This window comes from Macaca nemestrina, chromosome 4, assembly GCF_043159975.1.
Source record: "Macaca nemestrina isolate mMacNem1 chromosome 4, mMacNem.hap1, whole genome shotgun sequence".
Classification (NCBI taxonomy): domain Eukaryota; kingdom Metazoa; phylum Chordata; class Mammalia; order Primates; family Cercopithecidae; genus Macaca; species Macaca nemestrina.
Genome location: NC_092128.1, coordinates 99,730,621 through 99,756,689, shown reverse-complemented (window position 1 = coordinate 99,756,689; position 26,069 = coordinate 99,730,621). Strand labels below are relative to the sequence as shown.

General features: G+C 38.9%; 1 protein-coding gene across 8 annotated transcripts in view; it reads left to right on the top strand.

Moving 5' to 3' along the window:
* LOC105475793 (carboxypeptidase vitellogenic like) overlaps positions 1-26,069 on the top strand; it is a 206,727-nt gene that overhangs the window by 117,655 nt on the left and 63,003 nt on the right. For all 8 annotated transcript variants that reach the window (XM_024790894.2, XM_071094980.1, XM_071094979.1 and 5 more), the window contains 4 exons: positions 7,396-7,518; positions 7,917-8,048; positions 13,314-13,412; positions 14,958-15,131. In XM_024790894.2, coding sequence (XP_024646662.1) covers positions 7,396-7,518; positions 7,917-8,048; positions 13,314-13,412; positions 14,958-15,131 — 528 coding nt within the window. The remainder of the gene's footprint in view (positions 1-7,395; positions 7,519-7,916; positions 8,049-13,313; positions 13,413-14,957; positions 15,132-26,069) is intronic.

Genomic DNA, 26,069 nt, shown 5'->3' with positions numbered 1-26,069 from the left:
TGCAGTGGGGTTGGCAACCAAGGTAGGGTGGGAGAGCGATTCTAGAAGTAGGCCTATGATTATTAGCATTCTGTGTAAGCCTGTACCATCATCCTATTAGCCCGGGCTTGGGATCATTAAATTTAATGGCTAGAAGGGATCCTTCAAGAACACCTAGTTCACGTATTTTATCTGTAGATTTTACTAGAGAACATTTATTAAGAATGGACTGTATGGTAGACATCATGCTAAGCACTGTTTTATGCATTACCTCATTTAATCCTAACAGCTGCCTTAAAAAATAGGTGCTATGATTATTCTTCCCATTTTACAGGTGAGGTGACTGAGGCTTAGTGAGGTTAGGTATGCCTTACCAAGGTCACCCAGCCAGAAAGTGGAGGAGCCAGCATTGGAACCTAAGCAGTCAGACTCCAGAGCCTGAAGATGGTGGGGAAGAAGTGAGCTAGTGGTGCAGCCTTGTTCACCAAAATGCTTGTTCACCAAGCTGGGTGCTCTCACCTTGAACTTGCACTGTCCCCAGGACCTGCTTCAGATTCTGTTTGTGTAGAAGGGAGCCAAACGTCCCCTTCCATATTTAATGCTGAAACTCTAAGGTTATCAACCTTACACAAACAGAAAAGAAGTTCCCTAGCTTCTTGAATGTCTTTCTGGCCAAGACTGTTTTAATCATAAAGACTTGGCTTTGATCATTAAGTTTTATAGAGTAAGTGGAAGTTTCAAGTGATATAAGGACTTGAAGTCTTTGGAATGCAATTATTTCTCAAGGCTTGGAACTTGCTGAATTTTATTAGATAACATTCAAGCTGTTTTAACTCTTGAACCTATGACAAATCTCTATTTTCAGTTATGTTCATCTGCACTTGCCAATATTTTCTTTTAGAATTGAAAATGGATTTGTGACTATTTAATGAGTTTAATATTATAAAAATCAAGGTTTAAGCTGTAACCAAAGAACTGAATAGGGGCATATGGAAATGTTTGCAAGTTTGATCTCTGGCTTTTGTACAGCATATCCAAATCAAGTCAATACGTATATACTGAGGGTTGCATGGAAAAGAATATGCGTAAATCAGAAGTCATTATAAGCTTTGTCAGGAATGAATTACCATGCTGGAGCAGGCAGCATAGAGACCTAAATAGTACTTGATTAGATGAGATGTTTAGGTTGGAAATGAGAAATGCTAAGTTACATGTATTATGCAGCTTCATCCTTCTGAATTGTATCTACAGTGAGCAAACAAAGATTCAGTTTGTTGACTGTGGCCCGGTGTGTTCGGACTCTTTATTTAAAAGTCAAATTAACTGTAGTCTCCATTTTAAACAAAAGGGTTTATTCATCTCATTGAGTCACCTGGCTTCATGCTGGATTTCTCCAAATTGCCACTGAACTCAGAGTAGGTGGGAAAAGGATGCATCTTGTTCACCTATGCCTGTCAATGATGCCTTTTTTTTTAAGCAGTATCTTCTCAATAGAAAATAAGAATATATCATTTGGGAGGCAGCATGTATTTTTGCATAAGTTTATGTGACTAAAAATTGGCTATAGATCGAAATGTTTTTGCTATAAGTCTATGCCTGTAGATTTTGCACGTTTCTTTTTAAGCCCATATTCCAAAAGAAATAGATGCTTTGATAAAGTCATATTCTTGTTGGAAGGCTTTTTTTTTTTCTTAATTGCAGCAATGTGGTCTTGAAATTAGATGACGCATGGTCTAGAAATGTCTAGGAAGTTATAGAGATTACCACAACACTGAAATTCCAGCTTTCCTCATTCATTAATTTTCTAAACTGACCATTTTAAGGCCACACTTCTCTCTTCAGATAAAATAATGGTACTGAAGGAAATAAGATTCTACCCTAGGCTAGATGAAGCCAAAGTAGGTCACCCTAGCCTAATCTTGCCCTATTGGCTGCTACATGGTACCCATTACACCGAGGTTTTCACCAGATTTTGTGGCTTTCCTGGGGTGTTCAATGTGTGTATAAAGTTCTCTTTGAGGCATTGAAGCTGTCTTGTTCCCTCTGGTCTTCTCCCATAAATGGGTGGCAGCTCTATCGTAGTCTGTGCCTGGGATGAGCTGGAGAACAAGGGAATGATATGACTGATTCCAGAAGGGCAGTGCGCCTTGATTCCTTCTGGGGATACAGAGGAGCTCTCACCAGCCCAGTAGTGAATTCTTCAAAGGATTTTTTTTTCTCCTGTGTAGCTGGGGAAAGTGGGGTTCAAGCAGGGCAAGGAGCTTAGAATGACCCTCAGGGTCCTCAGTGTACCATTGCTGAAGTTGACAACTCCCTCTTTGCACCTGCCAGGCAAAGGATAGGAACTAAGGCCTGCGGATGGTGAAACTTTGTGTCCAGGTTTAGCTGTGTCTCATTTCAAAAGCCGTTGCTCATTATCACTGACAAAGTTGTGAATTTTTTTGCCATGAAATGTGTACCTAGAAGCAAGGCAGAGAATGACTGTATAAGTGTATCTATTTTTTTCCTACTAAACTTCAGAGAAATGTAGTCAAATGAGAGTAGCTTAAACAATAGTAACTGCTACCATATGTGAAATTTCTGTAAGAGGACATTGTTTCCATTTTAATATTATTCTCTGACACTGTTTGTTTTCCTCTGGAGGAGCTGATTGAAGCTGGGCTTTAGCTATGAAATCTTGTTCCCTTCCTTGAGTGTAACCAAATGGCAGGTTACAGTAAGTAGGCTCTGTATGTTGTTGAAACATATAAGAAAAGAGAGATTCAGGCAAAAGACACAATTACAGGTTTTCTCTACATCCAATTTCATTGTGTTTTTACACATCTGGATAATTAACCAAACATTCTCTCTGTTTTTACAAGTACAATGTACTCCTCACGGGATTTCCATCAGGCTGGAAAAAAAAATCGCAGACCAAGATTCAAAACTACTATTCAACTATGATGTTGAGGCCTTTTTCTCTCCTGGGAGAAATAAAAGACTGAGAGCTGAATTCTGAGATCCTTCTGATGTAGGAGGAAAATTGGAAGTTTATTGCCTCTTTAAGCTCCAGCAAATACAAGCATGTACAAACACACCCTAATACTACTCTGGTCCTTCTTGTTGGAGGTCAGCTCGAAATATGGTCACCATGGGAAAAATTAACCAAGTAAGAGCAGTGCTGGAAATTGCAGCTTGAAGCTCCTTTAATAATTAGAAAGGAATAATAAGGACATCCTAAAATTCTGATGTGTTGAGTGCTAACCTAGTTTGAATTCTGTTCGATGTGTTATGTTTATCTGGCTGAGTTTCTCATTTGAAGGTCCCTGCCAAATTCTAAAATAATATGTGTTCAGATAGTTTCTGGCCACACTTTTCCTCTTTCTTTTTAAAATGGCTTTGGTATTGCTTTGAGCTTTTATGAGGCCAGCGTCTGATCCCATGTTAGAAGGTTCGTGTTAATTCACAGACTTCAGGGGCTTCATTGACCAGCTGCTGCCCACACTGGTGAACACCATGGGGAGGTCAGAGAAGCCACGGGACCAAGAGTTCTGGTTGTTGTTGCTGTTTTCATTAGAACTCAGAACAAAAGAAGCAATAGTTCATAAAATTACAGAATCACTGTTATAAGCCTAAGGGACCATATAGTCGATTTCTAATCCATAAGGCAGTCACACCTAAATTCTTCCCCCGAAATATGGGGTTCTATAAAATATATACAGGAAAAGGCAAATGAGGTAAAATAAAACATACTTGATTTATTACCCGGTTGTCTTTTGAAGTACTTAATGGCGGTCAGAGAATCATTAAATTGAGAAATAAATGATTCAAAAAGAATAAATGAATCTGATCTTGCCAAAAAAAAAAAACAAAAAAAAAACCTCTCTCAACAAGGAGAGTGAAAATAATTGAAATTTTATTACAATGTTTCAGTGTCTGTTTTCCATAAAAATAATTCTATAATTTTCTTTTCTGTGACAGCCTGAGTCACTCAACCAATGGAATGATTAATGAAAAAGGCAATGACGGATTTGTCACACTGACACAAAGCAAGGAAGTGTGTGATAGTCATTAGAAAGTTAGAAAAAAAAACTGCGAGGTTGGCAGATGTGGACTGAATATTGAAGAATTTCATTTTGGATATGGTTATAGTACTACTCATCTCACTGTTTTGTTTTTCATAAATGATCAGCTTAGCAAGCCTGGAGTAGATAAACCCAAGATGTAGTCCCACCTTAGGGGACCTCAGACCCATGGTGTATTCCAGGACCATTGACTGTCCAGCCTGGGCAACAGAGCGAGACTCCGTCTAAAAAAATAATAATGATGATAATAATAATGGTGGCTTTTTTTTTTTTAAAGAGTATCTTCTCAATAGAAAAGATTTCATTGACTGAAATGCAATTAGATATGACAAAGGGGAGCTGCGGAGACAGCCAAGCCAGGGTAGAATTCCAGCCAGGCATGTGAATGAAATGCATGGGCCCTTGTTTTCATCACTGTAAAATATTGGAAAATAATGTTCATCTTAAATTGGCTTGAAGTAGGTGAGGTAGCCTGGCTCATAGTAATGCTCAAAAACTGAGTGGATGTTCCTTCTTAATTCCCTGTTTGGATGTATCCCAGATACCCAGATACAGATGATGGTCACTGGGGGAAGGTGCCATAAAATTGCAGATGTTTCAGCCTACGTTTCTCATGACTACCTACACAGCAACTTAAAGTACATGCCCTTCCATGTCAGAAAGTGTCAAGAGAGATGTTTTATTACCAGGTCTTATAACAAGAAAATTGGAGTGATAATATCACTGGAAGATAAACTTTTTAGCATTTGTACCAATTTCTGATAGGGAAAAAGTATTTAGAAGTAATGCCAGATAAGTCATTCATTTATCAAGTATGTTTTTATTTACCTACTTTGTGCTAGGCAATGTATACATTATGGAAATCATAATCTAAGAAATGGTAAACTTTGCTCTATCATGTGTCAGTCATGGTTTCCATAATATAGTTTTGAAAGCAGTTGTGACCTTTATGAGGGCAAGTTTTGTGCTTTATTCGTTTTTGTGTCTCCTCAAGTATCTAGTATAATGCCTGTATTAGTTTGTTTTCACACTGCTGTAAAGATACTACGAGAGAGAGAGAGCATGCGCAGGGGAAACTGGCTCTTTTAAAACCATCAGCTCTCGTGAGAACTCCCTCACTATCATGAGAACAGCATGGGGGAAACTGCCCCAGTGATCCAGTCACCTCACACCAGATCCCTTCCTCAACACGTAGGGATTACAATTGGAGATGAGATTTGGTTGAGGACACAGAGGCATACCATGTCAATGCCTTTGACAGAAGAATTGCCCAATAAACTATCATTGAATAAAGACTATATAACAATACATTTTTACTAGTAAAATGCTTACTCAGGGAAATATGCTTTTTTGTCATTTTACAGAAATTTTATTTGATAAATGTTCACTTATTGTCACTAACAAGAGAATGTAGCACAGTTAGACAACAAACCAAATTTCAGACATATAGACATATCTTTATATTACACAAGGAAGCTAAAATATACTTGCAAGTATGAATGGATAAATTGCTTTGATTCAATACTTTGTCTAAATAATTATTATTGCACAAGAGAGCTGCATCAATGAGGAGATCTTGGATAAATTACATTAATGGCTTTCTTTTATCATTGCTTGGAAGGAGTTTAGGTTTTGGAGTCAGTCAGCTCAGGTATAATTCTGGCTCTACGACTTAACCTCTCTGAGCCTCAGTGTCCTCATCTGGAAATGGGAGTAATGATATCTTCAGCATATGATTATGGTATGGATAAAATAAGAGCTTTCAGGGGTTCCCAGCCTTTGAACTTACAGACCCCCTGGAGAGCCTTGGAGATTCTGTGAACTCACAGGTATCCACATAGTGTCTCTAGTCTGTTTTGAACATAGATGCATTGCTCTTTTTCAGGTGTCTGTGGATTCATTTTAAGATTCATTCATTCAACAACTATTTATTGAGCACTAACAAATACACGCATCAGTCATAGTGGACTCAAGTAAACAAAACGGACAAATGTCCCTGTATTCACGGATCTTATATTCTAGTATGGGTAGGAGCATAACAGTATATGAGATAAGTAAGTAAAAGTTTGTTGGAGAATGATAAGTATTAAGGAAATAGGAAAGAAAAAATATAGGAAATTGAGAGAATTTGCCATATATATGGATGCCTGTGAGAAGAGCATTCCAGGTGGAGGGAACAGCTAGTCCAAAGGCCTGGCAGGCATGTGCCTGGTATGTACAAGGAATAGCGTGGAACCCAGTGGGCTGGAGAGGAATGAGCAAGAGGGTAGCAGGGGTTGAGGGTAGAGAATGGAGCAGATCATGCTAGCCCTTATGCCTTTGCTTTTGGGAAGATGGGAAGTCATTAAAGGATAAGGGCAAAAGAAGGAGGCCAATGAGGAGGCTACTGCAGTCATCCAGGCCAGAGATGATGTGATGGAGAAGGGGTTGTGGAAGACATTGGACTCTGGACAGATTTTGATAGAATAGGTAGAGCTGACAAGCTTGGCTGATTGACTTTTGTGGAATATGAGAGAAAGAGAGATATAAAGAATGGCACCAAGATTGTTGGCCTGAGCAGCAGAAAAACAGAATTAACATGAATTGAAAGGGAGGCTGCCTCAGGGTTGGGGATTGGGAGCTTTATTTTGAACGTCTGCAGTTTAATATTAGACATACAAGTGGAGATATCAAGAAGGCAACTTTTGATGGAAGAATGCAAAATGCAAAATTATTTGAAAAATATTGCTGAGTCAATAGTAGCTCTTCCAGCACAGTCTAAAAGTAGAACTATTATCACGTTTGTTGGGGGAAGGATATCTGCAAAATATTTTGACCTTGAAAAAGGACCTTGTGCTAGAAAAGGTTGGAAATAGAGATGAGTTTAAGTGAAAATTTTAGTGGCAGTAAATATTATTTTCCTTTCTACTAATGGAACATGTATTCCATTAGTACATGTTGATTTTAAAATTTACAGCATTATCAGATTTTGAAATCTTAATTTTGAACTTGAGATTTTTTTCCCCTCTAATCTTTGAATAGAGCTTTCTGGTAAGAGACGCCTAACACATGGCAGAATTGTGTTCTCCCAAGTTATTTTATTTTGGAAGGAAATTCGAATGTTCACTTATTACATGTTCACTTGTGATTTTTTGAGCATCGAACCTGTGCATGTCATGTGGTGCTATTTGAGACGACAAAAGAATTGGAAGACAGAGGTTTTTGCTGTTATGGAATCTGTAATGCAGGGTTAGGAAACAGTATACCTCATGTGGAAAGATTGCTCCTTCATTGTGATTTTAATTAACTTAAGTACATTTAATTTTACTAGCATCCATTTGTGATTGGCCTTTTCAACATCTGTCCTTCTCAGTCTTACGCAGGGAAATATGTGCCAGCCATTGCACACCTCATCCATTCCCTCAACCCGGTGAAGGAGGAGAAGATCAACCTGAAAGGAATTGCTATTGGAGATGGATATTCTGATCCTGAATCAGTAGGTGTCTCCTTTTGACTTTCTATTTTGTCTCTTAGGGAGATTAAAAGCCTTTTTATCAGATGGAAGGCTCCTTTTAGAGGTCTAACTTGATAAGGGAAATACCGGTTGACTTTATGACTTAAATCTCTTAATTTTTACCAAATGTTTCAACGTATCGATGTACTGTGTCAGCTTACATTGGCTGTCAGTGCAAATATACGTGTGTGTGTATTGTGTTGTGTTCTGTTGTGTGTGTTGTGGGGTGTATATGTGTGTGCATGTAATTATCCTACTTGGCTAAGTAGGATTAGCACGAGATTAACAATTACAAAGGATTATTTCACCAAGCAAATGGGCTTCCTTAAGGTCTCTTTTTCTCCCTTTGTGGCATTGATGTGTGTCTTTTTTGTCCTCAGATTATAGGGGGCTATGCAGCATTCCTGTACCAAATTGGCTTGTTGGATGAGAAGCAGAAAAAGTACTTCCAGAAGCAGTGCCACGAATGCATAGAACACATCAGGAAGCAGAACTGGTTTCAGGCCTTTGAAGTGAGTTCTAGGGGCCTTGTGCTGCCCTTGAGCAATTAAAACCAGCTGGGGAGGGGGCGGGTCAGTAGGAACACCTTGGTGCTCAGGCATTTTTTTGTTAAGAAGGTATATCTCTGTTATTCCATTCGAGATCGGGAGGCGAGTTGAGTGGCCTTATAATAAAGAAAAGGACTGTCTGTGTTCCTTTGAATTTACTTTGGCTATATTTTAAGCCTGAGATCATCTTGGAGTGTTTATCTAACTGTGTCTTTCATTAACTGTTTTGATTTCTTTAAATACTGTGGAGGCCCTCAAGGCAGACCCTATCATATGGAAATCAGAAGAAAGGCAACCCAGGAAGTAGAGGCATATGCTTCACCATCTGCTCTAAACCATGTAGAAGAGTTTTATATCCACAAACAGGGTTTCAGCTGGGAGAAATGACCACAGTGTGTAACAAATGACATGTGACACACGTGTCGGGAACAAAGATCATAAAATGTAGTAATTTGAAACTCTTACAAAGGGGCATTGGTATTTGTGCATATCCTTACACTGCTCACCTAAAATTAAACTTGAGAATAAATAATTATGTTCTTCACTCTTTTCTTTCTCGGTTATTTAAAGTGTAAGAATATACTAAATATTAGGATACAGGAATTTTTTGTTTTTTTTTTTTTTTGGACAATGCAGACAGAGCTACGTGTAAACAATCTCCCTGAGAGGCTTTTTGCCACATTTACTATAGAGCCATCGTGTTTGACACAGCAGTAAATGAGGCAAGGTCTGAATTTTGAGAGCTTTAATTTGTTTGTTATTAGACACATTCTGTAACAGTATATCTAATGTTGTTATTGTTATTAAAGCAGAAATCTGATATTAAGTCTTAAGAGCACTGCAGATAGCCAGTTCAGATCAAAATAGGAGACATGCAACCTTGGAGAGAAGGTGGAGGATAACACAAAGTTATTTTTCATTTTACAAGTAGGGTATCGGGACACTATCAGAAATCTACCAAGGCAGTGGCCACCCTTGCTGTGAATTCTGATAGCAGCTAGCTGTGCAAATGGTTGGAGCAAAGGGAGTCCTGAGCCATCCTACAGAGCTCCACCAGGCTCTCCTTTCTCTGAGTCAGGACACTAAATGTGGCTGCAAAGTGTGGATTCAGAATTTCTTGTGTAATTGTAAACACAAAGGAAGAGGGATCTCCTGGGGGACATGTAGGATCATGCTTCCACTTGCAATGATATTATTTTCAAGACTTTCTGCTGTGGTAGTCAGAGAGGGGACAAAGGAGTGAAATTTCAGTATTTAGAATTAATATCAAATTTTCTGTGGCATGAGACCAATTTGCAAATGAAACATTTGATATGTTTTTAAAGAAGCATACAGGGATAAAGCAATATCAAGAGCAAGAGCATTTGAGAGGCTCATATTGAGAAAAAAAAGCAGAAAGATGACTGGTACATAATGTAGCAGGCTAAACACCTACAGGATTAGTGAAGCTGTAGAAAAGTTCAGGTATGTTGTGTATTCAGAGATAATGAGAACGTGACCCATGGGGTTAGAATCTATCCCAAACCGGATACATCAGAAACTGGAACCCCAAGCAGGCAAAACCTTTGAAGGCTTGGAATGTCTTTTTGACCATTGGTCCCACATCTTGAGTGATGAATTAAAACAAGACCTTTGCTTTTTCAAGGAAAATAGATAAAATGATACTTAGGACAGTAAACAATTTGTAGTTGAAATGTGTTTCAATGACTGCAAAGGAAGACTCCAACAAATCCTGAAACCCAAGGGAATATAAATGTCAGAATCTCAAGCCTAAAATGATAAAGCCTGTTTGATGCTCTGATCCTTTAAAATGATTTAATGAATCAAAGAGTAGTAACTCAGAGCTGGAGAGTACTCTAGAGATAGGTCATCTATTGTCCCTATGCATTTACATGCACACACAGACACACACACACAGACACACAGAGACACACACACACACTTACTGGTGAGGGGAGAGGATGCCGAGCCTCAGAGGATAGCAATGAATTGCCAAAGGATACACAAATGGATTGTGGCAGGCTGAGGACTGGAATTGTTCCCCGCATTTCCACCACAGTATTTCTCCTATGGTAATTTGCAGGCATTCTATAAAAATCCTGGGGCGTCTTAGATATTCTGCAAGATATAAAATGGCTGATCCGCTGTCCAGTATTACCTCCTTTTCCATGATGATTTTCTGAATCACAAAGTTCTTAACTTCACAGGTCCTAACCACCCATGTTATTTTTTGACAACAACTGACTTTTTTTTTTTTTGAGATGCAGTCTCGCTCTCTTGCCCAGGTTGGAGTGCAGTGGCAAGATCTCTGCTCACTGCAGCCTCCACCTCCTGGGTTCAAGCGATTCTCCTGCCTCAGCCTCCCTAGTAGCTGGGATGACAGGCACTCACCACCACGAACGGCTAATTTTTCTTATTTTTAGTAGAGATGGGGTTTCACCTTGTTGGCTGGGCTGGTCTCAAACTCCTGACCTCAAGTGATCTGCCCACCTCGGTCTTCCAAAGTGCTGGAAGTATAGCTGTGAGCCACCGTGACCAGCCAACAAATGACTTTTAACTCTTTCTAAAAGCAAAGTTATTCTTCAAGGTTGAATTTATATTTTATTTTCCCATTGGTGTTGAAGATTATTTCTAACAATGAATTTCAGAAATGATGTGTGCATTCAGAATGACCCTGGCCTATGATGCCCCCTCTGGGTGAACAGATTAGAAAAAGCTCCTCTGTGGTGATGCAGTCCTGTGGGTTCAGGACTGGGCAAGCAGATGCCTCCATTGTGTGAGGATAAGAGGTGGCCACTTCTCCAGATGCAGCCCTGAACCAGGCTGTCCAGCTCAGCAAGCAGAACTTTGGCTGGTTCCCTGTCCCTTCGCACCCCTTAGCCACAGGCATCGCCATGGAGCTGCACAACCAGATGTGGGGCCCTGAGCAATGGTAGCATTGGTAGAGAATACTTACTACCACCTCCACCCACACCGCCTTCTACGGCGATAACCCTTTTCATTCTTGGCCTCTCTCCCCATGGCAATAGGAACTTGAATAAGTTCTTTCACGTTTGAAAAAGAATATGAATACAGGCCAGGCACGGTGGCTTATATCTGCAATCCCAGCACTTTGGGAGGCCGAGGCGGGTGGATCACAAGGTCAGGAGTTCAAGACCAGCCTGACCAACATGGTGAAACCCCGTCTCTACTAAAAATACAAAAAAAAAAAAAATTAGCCGGGCATGGTGGCAGGCGCGTGTAGTCTCAGGTACTTGGGAGGCTGAGGAAGGAGAATTGCTAGAATCTGGAAGGCAGAAGTTGCAGTGAGCTGAGATCTCACCACTGCACGCCAGCCTGGGTGACAGTGCGAGACTCTGTCTCAAAAAAAAGAGAATATGAATACAATAATGAGACTATTTCTCAAACATTGAAACATGGCCAGAAGGAATTGGCAAGTAGGAAGCATTGCAGGCTGACTCCTGGGAGCCAGTGAGTGCGTGGTTGAGTATACAGGCTCAGGAGTTGTGGCCTGATCATCTCACCTCTGACGTTATTAGTGGGGTATCCTCGGCAAGTTGCTTAAACTCATGTGTCTCAGTTTTCTCACCCATAAAATTAGAATAATAATACCATATCTGATAAGAGACCTAACTTTGTACTTGATAGATTGTTTTTAAGATGTGCTGACTTCATTTCTTAGAATCCTTTCATAAGAACTCCTTACAATGTAATATCATCATCAACAACCCCCCTCCATGTCTTCAGCCTCTTGCTTTGCCGGAAACCTGGCTCTCCCCTGATGATGCTGCAGTCCTTGTGGTCCTCTTGAGTGGGGGCTGTTCTCTCTCTTAGTTTCTCTGTATCTCTTGGTTCATAGGTGGAGTAGGTGTCTTCCTTGCTTATCATGTGACTTTCAGATCATGTTCCCTGCCTCCTCCTAAAGCATTGAGCTTTGACTCTCCTGTCCTCAGACAGGGCCTCTGACCACTTCCAATTGTGTCTGTCTACCAACCCCTGGTTACTCTCTCTCATTTGAATAGCTGAGCTCCTTCCTCCCTGTCGCTCTCTCCAGCATTATTCTTGTCATAATTCCTGGTAACTGCAGGATCCACATTGATGATCCTTTTAGGATGTGGTCCTTGGTGCCTCAGCCTTCTGTTTTTCAATGATCATGTTCTCCTCTTCATCTTAGCTGCTGATTCTCATACCCTAAAAAGCTGGCAGCTGATCCACAATCACACATTCAAACATCTTTCTCCAACTACCACCTCCTGTCCTAGCTCTCTTCCGCTAATGTACCAGTCTTACAGCCCTGCAACCTCACTACCTTTCAATCCATTGATCCTCCTGCCTCTCCACTATCTCTAACACCCTGAAGTCTCCATTTCTCTAATTACCTGTCTTCAACCCAGGGTCAGTCATCCCATACATTTCCAAGCCCAAACCTCTTTTGCACTTCTTCCGACTCCTTTGGCTGAACCACAGCCCTGGCTCAATCTCACCCTCTGCCAGGCTGTGCTTGCCTCCATGCAGCTGACAATCGCTGGAGGAAAGCATGCAACCATGCTGATTGCTCTCCCCCTCAGCTGGTGACTGGGTTTTTTAATGTCAGCCCAAAGATAACTTCTACCAGCTCCAGAAACCTGGAGCTGCACCATATCCTGCGTCTTCTCTCCATGTCATCTGGTGAGCAGTTCGTGATCCATGTTAAGGCACCCTTCCCACAAGGTTTACTTCCATAGGCAAGGCCTTTGAGCTCGCTGTGTCCTCTGCCTGGAACCTTCCTTCCCCTAGATGTCTGCGTGGCTTTATTCCTCTCATCCAACATATCTTTACTCAAATGTCACCTTCTAAGTGAGATCCTCTGTGACCTCCTCTCCACAGTGTCCCATACACACATGCACACGCATGATACTTCCTACTCCTCTTTAGTTTTCTCCTTACCATTCCCTAACATACTCAAGAGTTTGTCACTGTCTACCACATGACGTAATTTACTTAGAAATGCTTATTGTCCCCCGCCTAGAATGAAAGCTCTATGGGGGAGGACCATTGGTCTGTTTTGTTGATGGCTGTTTCTCCAGTGCCATGGCAGTGTCTAGCACAGAGAATATGCACAATAAGTGGGTGCTGGATGAAACAATAGAGGAATGAAAAAGTTGTTGAATAAAGGAAATGACAAATGTCTGTACATTTTTACCCACGCTGATGTTTTCTTTCTCTCTTTCTCCCTCTCTCCCAACCTAGATACTGGATAAACTACTAGACGGCGACTTAACAAGTGATCCTTCTTACTTCCAGAATGTTACAGGATGTAGTAATTACTATAACTTTTTGCGGTGCACGGTAATGACAACATTTTAAAAACCATAATAATGTTTGCTTAAAACTTTTGGCAAAACCGAACTTCCTTTGATTTGGGAAATATTATAGATGACTTTATACTAGACCAGCATGTCCAAACTGTATTGCGTGATGTGGTCTACTAACCCGTAGGATCTTTTCCTCATCAGTGTTGTATATGTTATAATCTGACCACTGAGAATGTGTGATATTTCAGATAACTCAAAACAACTTCTGATTAACATAATTTCCCCCCAGTAGAGCTTGTTATAGAGGCTTTTTTGTGAAGGACACAGGCTGGGATTGGAGTTCTGGGTCTCAGGTCCCAGAGCTTCAAGTCTGTTTATGAGTCTCTTGAAAATGCCCACATTCTTTGTTCTGTACTTAAGACACTTGGATAATCAAAACTGCCAAAGCCTTAATGAAAATATTTGCTTTGTCTTACTTTTAACTTAAGAGGTTTAATGCATTTAGTATGGCCCTTACTTCAAGCCTTCTAGAATATTTCTCAAAGTATTCAAGTAGTTTGTTTCATAAAAGTAGACCAAAGTTGGTATCTTTTGTGTAGAATTAGTCAAACAGAAGGAGCCAAAGTAGGTGTTTGAATTTGTATAATCTTTGTCTAATGCTTATGACAATGCATTCTGTTTTTTAAATTGCCTGATTTATGAACTAGTTTGTAAATAAAGTATGTTAGTTTCACTGGAATTCGCCAGTGCTGCAGTTTTGGATTTAGGTTCTACCAAGAGAAAAACATGTGGTAGACAAGACAGAAACAAAATTTGTGATATCTTTTTTTCTTTACAACATAATATATTCATAGTTAGCAAAAGTTGTTGATGAAGCACAGAGTTGTCGAACTCAAACTTTAACAGTTTTTTAAATCCTTGTGTAACTGTTTTTTTAAAAAAGCATTTACTCCTTTCTTTCAGTATAATGGTTATTACAGAGACTTTATTGCAGTTTTTTTTTTTTTTTAAATGAGCTTCATGGACAACTTTTCTTCTGTCTTGTGTCCTTCATAAAGCATCATCTCTTTCCACATTTGACATCTTTTCCCCTTTATTATAGTTAATCCAATTGTGTGTGTGTGTGGTTTTAATAAACAGCAGACCACAGAAAAGAAATTCTTGGCTTTAAATCCAGCATGCCACCACCCTGGCCCTTGTGATCCATTTGACCTTCTTTCCAAAGAACCACCAACAAGGAGTGAATCGATTTTGATAATCTCACCTCTTTTGTTTTCTCAATCTTTGCCTCTAGAGGGGTTGCTAATGGGAGTCACAGATTGCAAAATATTAGTTTCTGCAAAGGAAAATCCTGTATTTGCTCTAAGAGTATCACGTCATTCAGATTTCCCGTTAGTAAAAAGATTCCACCTAAATTACCTCGAAACCTCTGAGTTAAAATTTCAAGAATGGCGACAAGTTAATAGTCCCATCACATTTGTTCCTGTTGTATATTATGAGACATTCACAGCTTTTCCCAACGTGCTGTTCCTGCCACCAATCACGTTCCCTATGTCTTTCCAATGCCCCCTTCCGCCAGGAACCTGAGGATCAGCTTTACTATGTGAAACTTTTGTCACTCCCAGAGGTGAGACAAGCCATCCACGTGGGAAATCGGACTTTTAATGATGGAACTGTAGTTGAAAAGTACTTGCGAGAAGATACAGTACAGTCAGTTAAGCCATGGTTAACTGAAATCATGAATAATTATAAGGTAAGAGAGCTACTTCAGTTATTATTTTAGGAACTTTCAAATTACCAAGAGCAGAGGTGATTTGTAATTTGAGTCCTGCCTTTTTTTTTTTTTAAACTTTTATGATGTGTCACTAACATAAATACCAACCCCTTCTTTGTTTGATTTCCAATTCAAAGTTTTATATTGTTCCTTTTAATTTAACCTCTTTTGCCGGTCGTGGTGGCTCATAACTGTAATCCCAGTGCTTTGGGAGCCTGAGGTGGGTGGATCACCTGAGGTCAAGATTTTGAGACCAGCCTGGCCAACAAGGTGAAATCTCCTCTCTACTAAAAAATACAAAAATTAGCTGGGCATGGTGGCGGGTGCCTGTAATCCCAGCTACTTGGGAGGCTGAAGCATGAGAATCACTTGAACCCGGGAGGCAGAGGTTGCAGTGAGCCGAGATTGCACTCCAGCCTGGGCAACAGAGCAAAAACTCAAAAAAATTAAAATAAAATAAAATAAAATAAAATAATTTAACCACTTTCCCCTGATCATTCCTTAAAATGAAGTTCCCTTTGTCACATACCATTTCTCATCCTTTCTTGAGAAAGGAAGAGTTGCAGAGCCAAAAAGATGACTGACCGTGTGTAAGAGCCAGATTTCTGTTACGTATTGCTTTGTCACTTTAATCCCAGTGACGTCAGGGATAAATGAAATCAACTGGTTATTCTAAAAATGCATTTTACCTAATGATTGTATTCATTTACTTTACCCAGCCACAGTGTTTTGAGTCTCTCCTTAGGCTGTGAGGTTGAAATGATGAATGAGAAAGGGTCCTTGTTTGGAAGTAGGTCAAGTCAAGCCACTATGCTATCTGGTTGAAATGCTCTGCCTCTGCTGCTGGAGGTGCCAGTGGAGAGTGAGGTCACAGAAAAGGAGCCCTGGAGGTTCAGGCAAAGAGGCATGGGCCCTAGAACTCCCACTGGGAGGGAGGACACCAAGAGCAAGTGACATGGGGAAAGTCATCCTGTGTATTATTTCTTTCCTCGTACTACACTCTCAGTTCCTCCTCTGGTCCTCCAGTGCTGTTAGCCTTTGCCCTAGGGATCGTCTCTGGGGCAACTCTGAAGGATGCCTGTACTAATGATTGGGGAGACCACCACTGAGTGATCCACTTCCTCCCTATATCCTTTTTTGAATGAACAAAAAACAGGGCAGTCAGCTGCCCATAGGATTTTTGAATGAATTAGAAAAAAGGCATCCTCTCCTCAAGATACTTTATTTCCATCTTTCAGAAATTGTCCTGACTAAGGTTTTACCTTAGTTAAAACCAGACTCTTTACTGCCATTTGCTGGCATGATGAATATTCATTTCTATAATGTCTGTATTAGGAATGGTGTCTCTTATTAATGTTCAGTGCACAATCTGCAATACCATCCAGGGAGTCCCTGGCCAATGCACCCTAACTAGACTGTGGTTTAGAATATGCCAGACCTAGGAGGCCCATTTTCAGGTCCTGCTCCTAGTACAGTGTTGGACACATAACCATTGTTGAAAATAGTCTGAGACCAATGCTATGCCAAGTCTACAAACCCATTATAAACCTGCAAAACTTGATGATATACTTACTTTCTAGGAAAGAAAGGGTTTAACTAGGTCAGGCCAGCATTTCAGCCATCCTTGTGTTTGGTTTACTTGGGTGCAGGTAGTGACCCTTAGTGCTTGCTGCTTCAAGCCTTCTCAGAGCACCTCCAGAAGGTACTGCTGTTTGTCCTTTTCTCTGAGCTCTCGGAATGCATTGTCTTTACCGCCATAGTTGTACATGGCACACTCTAATGTGTAGACTCTCAGTCTGACACCCATACCACCACCAGCCTGGAGCAGATGTCAGGAATGAATGAATGAATGATTAGTGCTGTATCAAAAATATGTCTATAAACCTGTCCATAATCCATTAGGTGCTTATTATCCACAAATTTGTTAAACCAGAGAGAGGTTAGCATTCATGTCTTAAAGATGATGTTCTGTAATGTGATGTTAAGGAATGGAAAGAGTGAGTTTTTTTGAGAGGAGAGCAGATAAGGAAGTTCAGTATGTGTTATTTGCACCCTTGGGAGATATATTTTCTCACTGTACAAACCTTTCTTTTTTTTTTTTTGAGATGGAGTTCTTGTTGCCCAGCTGTAGTGTAGTGGCGCAACTGGCTCACTGCAACCTCCAACTCCTGAGTTCAAGCAATTCTCCTGCCTCAGCCTCCCGAGTAGCTGGGATTACAGGCATGTGCCACCATGTCCAGTTAATTTTGTATTTTTAGTAGAGACGAGGTTTCTCCATGTTGGTCAGACTGATCTCAAACTTCTGACCTCAGGTGATCCACCTGCCTTGGCCTTCCAAAGTGCTGGGATTACAGGCATGAACCACCACGCCTGGCCTCACTGTACAAATTTAACTAGAATATGATTCCTTTGTCAGCCATGTGGGGATAGGGTGGAACAAACAGCTTACCTGATGACATAAACTCTCTTTATGTTTTGATTGATAAAGGAGAATATGTTGATTAGTGATGAACCTGCATTTTTATATTTAAACATCTCTGTCTCTCTTGCCCATGTATCCTAAACCTACCACTATAAATTCCAATAAAATCAGAATCCAATATTTTCTAAATTTTTCTTTTCTTTTCTTTTTTTTGAGACAGAGTTTTACTCTGTTGCTCAGGCTGGAGTGCAGTGGCACGATCTTGGCTCACTGCAAACTCCGCATCCCAGGTTCAAGCGATTCTCCTGCCTCAGCCTCCCCAATAGCTGGGATTACAGGCACATGGCACCATGCCTGGCTAATTTTTTTTTTTTCGTATTTTTAGTAGAGACGGGGTTTCACCATGTTGCCCAGGCTGGTTTCAAACTCCTGACCTCAAGTGATCCGCCCGCCTCATCCTCCCAAATTGCTGGGATTACAGGCGTGAGCCACCGTGCCCGGCATAAACTTTTCAACTCTGAATTGGTTGCTAGAAAAAGAAGAGTTTATTGGTATAGATAAACCATATTTCCATAAAGAAACAGAACAAAATATGCCATCAATCTAATGCAGACCAAAAAGTGGCTGATGCTAAAACAGACAGCATGTTCACTCACGCAGCTGGCAAAGCCCTCAGGATAGTGATTATCTTTGGCTTGTCTGTTAATGATGTTGAACCTCAATGTTCAGAACAGGAATCAGAACAACCTAGGTTGGCTTAAAACATTAGTACCATTAAAGTCATATTTATGTAAGACTCGGTACTAATTTGTCATAGAAAATAGCATGCCGGTTTCTATTCATAGGAAGTAGAGATCTTTTTCGAGCACTGGGTTCATTTTAGCCAGTGAGGAGCATCTCTAATGGTTGAAGGAAGACCTTCCTGGGTTTCTAGAATTATGTTTTCATGTAGTTTTTATATAAAAATTAGCTTCTCTGTAAACTATGTTAGTTTCTATGTAAACTACATGAAAACATAATCCTTTTCTTACAATGATATACAGGAGGTGCATACTCAAATTTTCCTTTCAGTAATTTCAGATGTTTGGATGGTAAATTGAAATATCATATTGGCAGTTTCCAAAATAACTAGAATGAGAAACAATCTGTTGGACTATTTGAATTCTTTGTGACTGAATGAGGTCAAAACATGATCAGGACTTTTAGGAGTTATCTGGTTAATACAGTATGGTGGTTATGAACATGTTCTTTAGTTGCACATCTTGAGTTTGAGTTCTGGTTATGCCACTCACTGGCTATGCTCCTTTGGGACAGGAAACTTAAACTCTCTGCGCTTTGGCTTCCTTGTCTATAAAACAAGAATAAAAACAGTACTTATGTGTGAGTTTCTGTGAGGTTTAAATGAGATTATATATGTAAACACACTTAGAAGAGTGCCTGGTGGTTAGAAGGTGCTTATTTATTTATATATAAGCTATTACCAAAAATGTTCAACAAATTTTTAAAAGCCTTTGAGTTCTTGCTACATTCAAAAGTTATGCAAGAAACCCTGGAAAACAGAAATAAAAAAGAATGGGCAGGCTTCCTGTTTCCAGTCCAGTGTGTAAGGAGCTTAGAAGTCTCCACTCCATTGTAACAACAGTAGAAAGCCAAACAAACTGAAGTACAATCAAGAACTCTTTTTAGATTTGTCGAAACTGAGGTCACAGTAGAGAGAGAGGTGAATATGGGGAGTCACAACTTAACAGGAGCAAACCCATAAGTAGAACCCTCCATGGAGACAAATGCTGAGGCAGGAAAACCTGAACTGTAATTGGTAAATTACTAGAGGCTCCATAGGGACCTGTCTGAGAGTTTAAAACACCATGGGTGGGGTGAGGACTCAGCCAAAGGTCATTTATAAATGACCTTTTTTATGTTGAGGGACTTTTCTTGTATACGCAAACTGTTGAGAGTTTTTATCAAAAAAGGATGTTGGATTTTGTTGAATACTTCCTGTGTCAATTGAGATGATCATGTGGTTTTGTCTTTCAGTCTGTGATGTGTCACTTTGATTGACTTACCTATGTTAAACCAGTCTTGCCTGCTACGGGTGAATCCCACTTGATCATACTGTAGAATCTTTTTGATGTATTGTTGAATTTGATTTGCTGATATTTTATTGATAATTTTTGCATGAATGTCAGAGTTACTGCCTTGCAGTTTTCTTTTTCTTATGATATCTTTGCCTGGCTTAGGAATCAAGATAATACTTGCCAAAACATCTATGATTAACATACTAAGGATTTTAATGGAAAAAGTAGACAACCTGCAAGAACAGATGGATATTGAAAATAGAGATATGGAAATTATAAGAATCAAAAGGAACTGTTAGAGATCAAAAACACTGTAACAGAGATAAAGAATGTCTTTGGTGGGCTATCAGACTGGACACAGCTCAGCTAAGAGTAGCATGAGGATGCAATAAATAGAAGTTTCCAAAACTGAAAAGTAAAGAGAACCACGACTTAAAAAAGTTTTTTTTGACTAGCCTTAACTGTAGGACAACTACAAAAGATGTAACATACCATAAAGGGAATACCAGAACAAGAAGAAAGAGAAGGAAATGGAAGCAATATTTAAAGCAATAATGATTGCAAACTTTCCCAGATTAATGTAAAACACCAAACCACAGATCCCAGAAGCTCAGAAAACATGGAGCCAGATAAATGTCAAAATCAAATAACCAAGAAAAGGAGGCAAGTCATATGGAAACTTCAAAAAAACAAAGATAAAGAAAAAAAATCTCAAAAGAAGCCAAAGGGGAGAAAAACCTTACCAATAGAGAAGCAAAGGTAAGAATTACATCTAGGTTCTCCTCAGAAATCATGCCAACAAGAAGAGAATGGAGTGAAATATTTGAAGTGCTGAGAGAATAAAACCCACCAACTTAGAGTTCTGCACCCTGCAAAAGTATTCCTCAAAAAGTGAAAGAGAAATAAAGACTGTCTCAGACAAACAAAAATTGAGGGAATTTGTTGCTAGTAGACCTGCTTTGTAAGAAATGTTAGAATAAGTTTTCAAAGAGAAGATAAGTGATATAGGTCAGAAACTCACATCTATATAAAGAAAAGAGCATTGGATAATGACTGAATGAAGATGACATGATTATGTAGAAAATCCAAAAGAATCAACAAAAAAACCTCTTGGAATTAATAAGTGATTAATCATAACAAGGTTGCAGGATATAAGGTTAATATATAAAAGTTAATCACTTTCCTATGTACTCCCAATAAACAAGTGAAATTTGAAACTAAAACACAGGACTATTTATATTAGCACCCTTCAAAAATGAAATACTTAGGTATAAATGCAACAAAATATGTGTAAGATCTATATTAGGAAAACTACAAAACTCTGATAAAAGACATTAAGAACAACTAATAGTTGGGGAAATATTTTGTGTTCATGGATAGGAAGACTCAATATTGTCAAGATGTCAGTTCTTCCCAACTTGATCCATGGATTCAATACAATCCCAATCAAAATATCAGTAACATTTTATAGATAAGGATAAATTGTTCTAAAGTTTCTATGGAGAGGCAAAAGACACAGAATAACCAACACAATATTGAACAAGAGGAATAAAGTTGGAAGATTGACATTACCCAACTTCAAGGTTTACCATAAAGCTACAATAATTAAGATATTATTTATTGTAATAATTAAGAATGGCATTGGCAAAAGAATAGGCAAATAGATTGATGAACTAGAATAGAGGGCCTGGAAATATACCCACATAAATATAGTCAAGTGACCTTTGATAAAGGAGCAAAGATAATACAATGTAGCAAAAATAGTCTTTACAACAAATGGCACAGGAACAAATGGATATATCCACATACAAAACAAAATAATGAATCTAGTCACAGATCTTACACCCCTCACAAAAATGTTCTCAGAATGGATTATAGACCTAAAGGTAAAACATAAAACTATAATACTTGTAGACATTAACTTAGGAGAAAATCTAAATGACCTTGGATATGGTGTTGATGTTTCAGATACAATGCTAAAGGAACAATCCGTGAAAGAAATAATTGAGAAATTGGATATCATTAAAATTAATAACTTCTGCTTTACAAAAAACAATGTCAAGTAAATGAGAAGATAAGCCACAGACTGGGAGAAAATGTTTGCAGAAGACACATCCAATAATGGACTGTTAACCAAAATATGTTTTTAAAAACCCTTGTAGCTCAACAATAAGAAAATGAACAACCCAATTTAGGAATGGGCAAAAGACCTGGGGACCTCACCAGTGAAAATATACAGATGGTGAGTAAACATATGAAAAGATGTTGACTGGGTGCCAGTGGCTCATGTCTATAATCCCAGCACTCCAGGAGGCCAAGGTGAGAGGATCACCCAGGAATTTGAGACCAGCCTGGACAACATAGAGAGACCCTGTCTCTACAAAATAAAAATAATTAATAAATTAATTAGCTGGATGTGGTGGTATGCACCTGTAGTCATGGCTACCTAAGAGGCTGAGGTGGGTGGATTGCTTGACCCCAGGAGTTCAAGATTGCAGCAAGTCATGACTGCCACCACACTCTAGCCTAGGCAACAGAGACCCTGTCTCAAAAAAAAAAAAACAAAAGGAAGAAGAAAAGGAAAAGATGTTCAACATCATATGTCATTAGGGTATTACAAATTAAAGTACAAATTAAAGTCATGAGATACCACTTCCAGACCTATTAGAATAGCCAAAATCCAAAATACTGACAACACTAAATGCTTGCAAGGATGTGGAGCAGTAGGAACTCTCATTCTGGTGGGAATGCGCAAAATGATACAGCCACCTTGGAAGACAGTTTGAAAATTTCTTACAAAATTTAATATACTCTTACTATACCATTCAGCAGCCATGCTCTTTCGTATTTACCCAAATGAATTGTAAGCTTGTGTCCACACAAAAATCTGCACAGCGATATTTATAACAGCTTTATTCATAATTGCCTGTTATATACAGTAAGCAGTGGGAAAGAGAAAATTAATTCATATTTCAGCTGGTTTTAATGAAATTGAACAATAGCAAAAAGCAAAGACAATGTTTTAGAAGTCCAGAAAGAAAAGGCAGGCCATCTACAAAAGGTGGACAATCAGACTGACAGACTTGTCAATGACAGCAATGGAAGGCATAACATCTTCATAGTACTAAAATGAGATAATAATCTAGAACTATATTTCAAGTAAAATGGTAGAATAAAAGTATTTTCAGATTTAACAAAAAAATTATTTCAAGTGCATTTAGAATCAACAGATTTTCACTAAAGGAGCTTCTAAAGAATATATTTTTTATATTCTTTATAAAATGAATTATTCCAGAATTATTCCAGGAAGAAAATCTGAGCTATGAGAAGAAATACTAACTATAGAAGAAATCATATTTTATCAATTTTAATTTTCTGGTTTTGATCATTGTACAATGGTTGTGTAAAATGTTAACATTTGTGAAGGCTATGTAAAGGGTATACTATTTATTTAACAGATTTCATTTGTTTTGTTTTGTGACAGGATCTTGCTCTATCACCTAGGCTGGAGTGCAGTGGTGTGGTCATATGTACTGTCTCAAACTCCTAGGCTCAAGCTATCCTCCAGCCTCAGTCCCCCAGGTAGCTGGGACTACAGGCATGTGCTGGCTAATGTTGTTGGTTTTTCTTTTTTCTTTTTCTTTTTTTTTTTTTTTTGTAGAAATAGAGTTTTGTTCTGTTGCCCAGGGTGGTCTCAAACTCCTGGCTTCAAGCAGGCCTCCCACCTCAGCCTTCCAAAGTGCTGGGATTACAGGTGTGAGCCACTGCAACCAGCCTCTGTAACAGATTTACTGAGATATAATTTACATACCACAGAATTCACTCATTTCAAATGTACAAGTTAGTGGTTTTTGCAACTGCAGTTTTCTCTGCAGCCATCACCACTATCTAATTTCTGAACATCTTCATCGTATCTGAAAGATAAAAGAAAAAAATCCCCTATCCATTAGCAATGATTTCCACTTCCTCTTCCAGCCCCTGGCAGCCACTAATCTACTTTCTGTCTGTATGGATTTGCCTATTTTGTATATTTCATATAAATGAAATTGTGCAGTGTATGGCCTTTTGTAACTGTTTCTTTCACTTTATATGTTTTCAGGGTTCATACATGTTGTAGCATGTTCATTCTTTTTACTGCTAAATAATATTCCTGTGTATGGTTATACCACATTCTATTCATCCGTTCATTTATTGATGGACATTTGGCATGTTTCCATTTTTTGGTTATTGTGAAAAATGCTGCTATGAATATTCATGTACAGTGTTGGTGTGAATGTGTGTTTTCCATTCTCTTGGGTAGATAGATGCCTAAGAGTGGAATTACTGGGTCATATGTTAAATCTATATTTAACATTTTGAAGAACTGCCAAACTGTTTATTGCAAAGTATCTGGGCCATTCTACAATTCTACCAAAATGGATGAGTTCCGATTTCTCCATATCCTTGTCAGCACTTGTTAGTGTCTGACATTTTGATTCTAGCCATCCTAGTGATTTAAAGTGCTATTTCATTGGGCTTTGATTGGCATTTCCCTAATGATGAACGATGAGCATCTTTCTATGTGCTTTTTATTGTTCATTTTTATGTTTTTTGGAGAAATGTCTATCCAAATACTTTGCCTGTTAATTGGGTTGCTAATTAATTGGGTTATTTGTTTTTTATTATTGAGGTGTAAGAGTTTTTTTTTTTTTTTTTTTTTTTTTTTTTTTTTGAGATGGAGTCTCGCTCTGTCACCCAGGCTGGAGTGCAGTGGCGTGATCCTGGCTCACTGCAACCTCCGCCTCCCAGGTTCAAACAGTTCTCCTGCCTCAGCCTCCTGAGTAGCTGGGATTACAAGTGCATGTTACCACGCCTGGCTAATTTTTTGTATTTTTCGTAGAGACGGGGTTTCACCATGTGAGCCAGGACGGTCTGAATGTCCTGACCTCATGATCCGCCCGCCTCAGCCTCCCAAAGTGCTGGAATTACAGGCATGAGCCACCTCACCCAACCTGAGAGTTCTTTATATATTCTGAATACAAGTCCCTTATCAGATATTATTTTTTTCCTATTCTCTGGGTTGTCTTTTTATTTTCTTGATGTTGCCCATCAAAGTCCAAAAGTTTTAATTTTGATAAAATCCAATTTGTGTTTTATTTCAACACTTATGCTTTTGGTTTTTTTTTTTTTGAACTGAATCTTAATTTTATTTCATTTTAGTCAAGTTAAAAATAGGTTTAAAAACTAATACTTACGTTGGTTATTGGAAAACATCCAAGCATTCACAATTTAGGTGTGTGAATCAACTTTTTTTTTCAGTCTCTATTTTATAAAACTTTTTTTTCTCCAAAGGTTATTGGGGTACAGGTAGTATTTGGTTACATGAGTAAGTTCTTTAGTGGTGATTTGTGAGATTTTGGTGCACCCATCACCCGAACAGTATACAACACACCCTATTTGTAGTCTTTTATCCCTTTCCGCCCTCCCACCCTTCCCCCAAAGCCCCCAAAGTCCATTATATCATTCTTATGCCTTTGTGTCCTCATAGTTCCCACATATCAGTGAGAACATATGATGTCTGGTTTTCCATTCCTGAGTTACTTCACTTAATAGTCTCCAATCTCATCCAGGTCGCTGCAAATGCCATTAATTCATTCCTTTTTATGGTTGAGTAGTATTCCATTTTGTGTGTATATATATACACCACAGTTTCTTTATCCACTTGTTGGTTGATGGGCATTTGGGTTGCTTTTGGTTCCACGATTTTGCAATTGCAAGTTGTGCTGCTATAAACCTGTGTGCAAGTGTCTTTTTCATATAATGACTTCTTTTCCTCTGGGCCGATACCCAGTAGTGGGATTGCTGGATCACATGGTAGTTCTTTTAGTTCTTTAAGATACCTCCACACTGTTTTCCATAGTGACTGTACTAGTTTACATTCCCACCAGCAGTGTAGGAGTGTTCCTTGATCACTGTATCCATGCTAACGTCTACTATTTTTTGATTTTTTGATTATGGCCATCCTTGCAGGAGTGAGGTGGTATTGCATGGTGGTTTTAATTTGCATTTCCCTAATCATTAGTGATGTTGAGCGTTTTTTCATGTTTGTTGGCCATTTGTATATGTTCTTCTGAGAATTGTCTATTCATGTCTTTAGCCCACTTTTTGATGGGATTTTTTTCTTACTGATTTATTTGAGTTTGTTGTAGATTCTGGATATTAGTCCTTTGTCAGACGTACAGATTGTGAAGATTTTCTCCCACTCTGTGGGTTGTCTGTTTACTCTCTGGACTGTTCCTTTTGCCGTGCAAAAGCTCGTTTGTTCAATTAAGTCCCAGCTATTAATCTTTGTTTTTATTGCATTTGCTTTTGGGTTCTTGGTCATTAAATCCTTGCATAAGCCAATGTCTAGAAGAGTTTTTCCAATGTTATCTTCTAGAA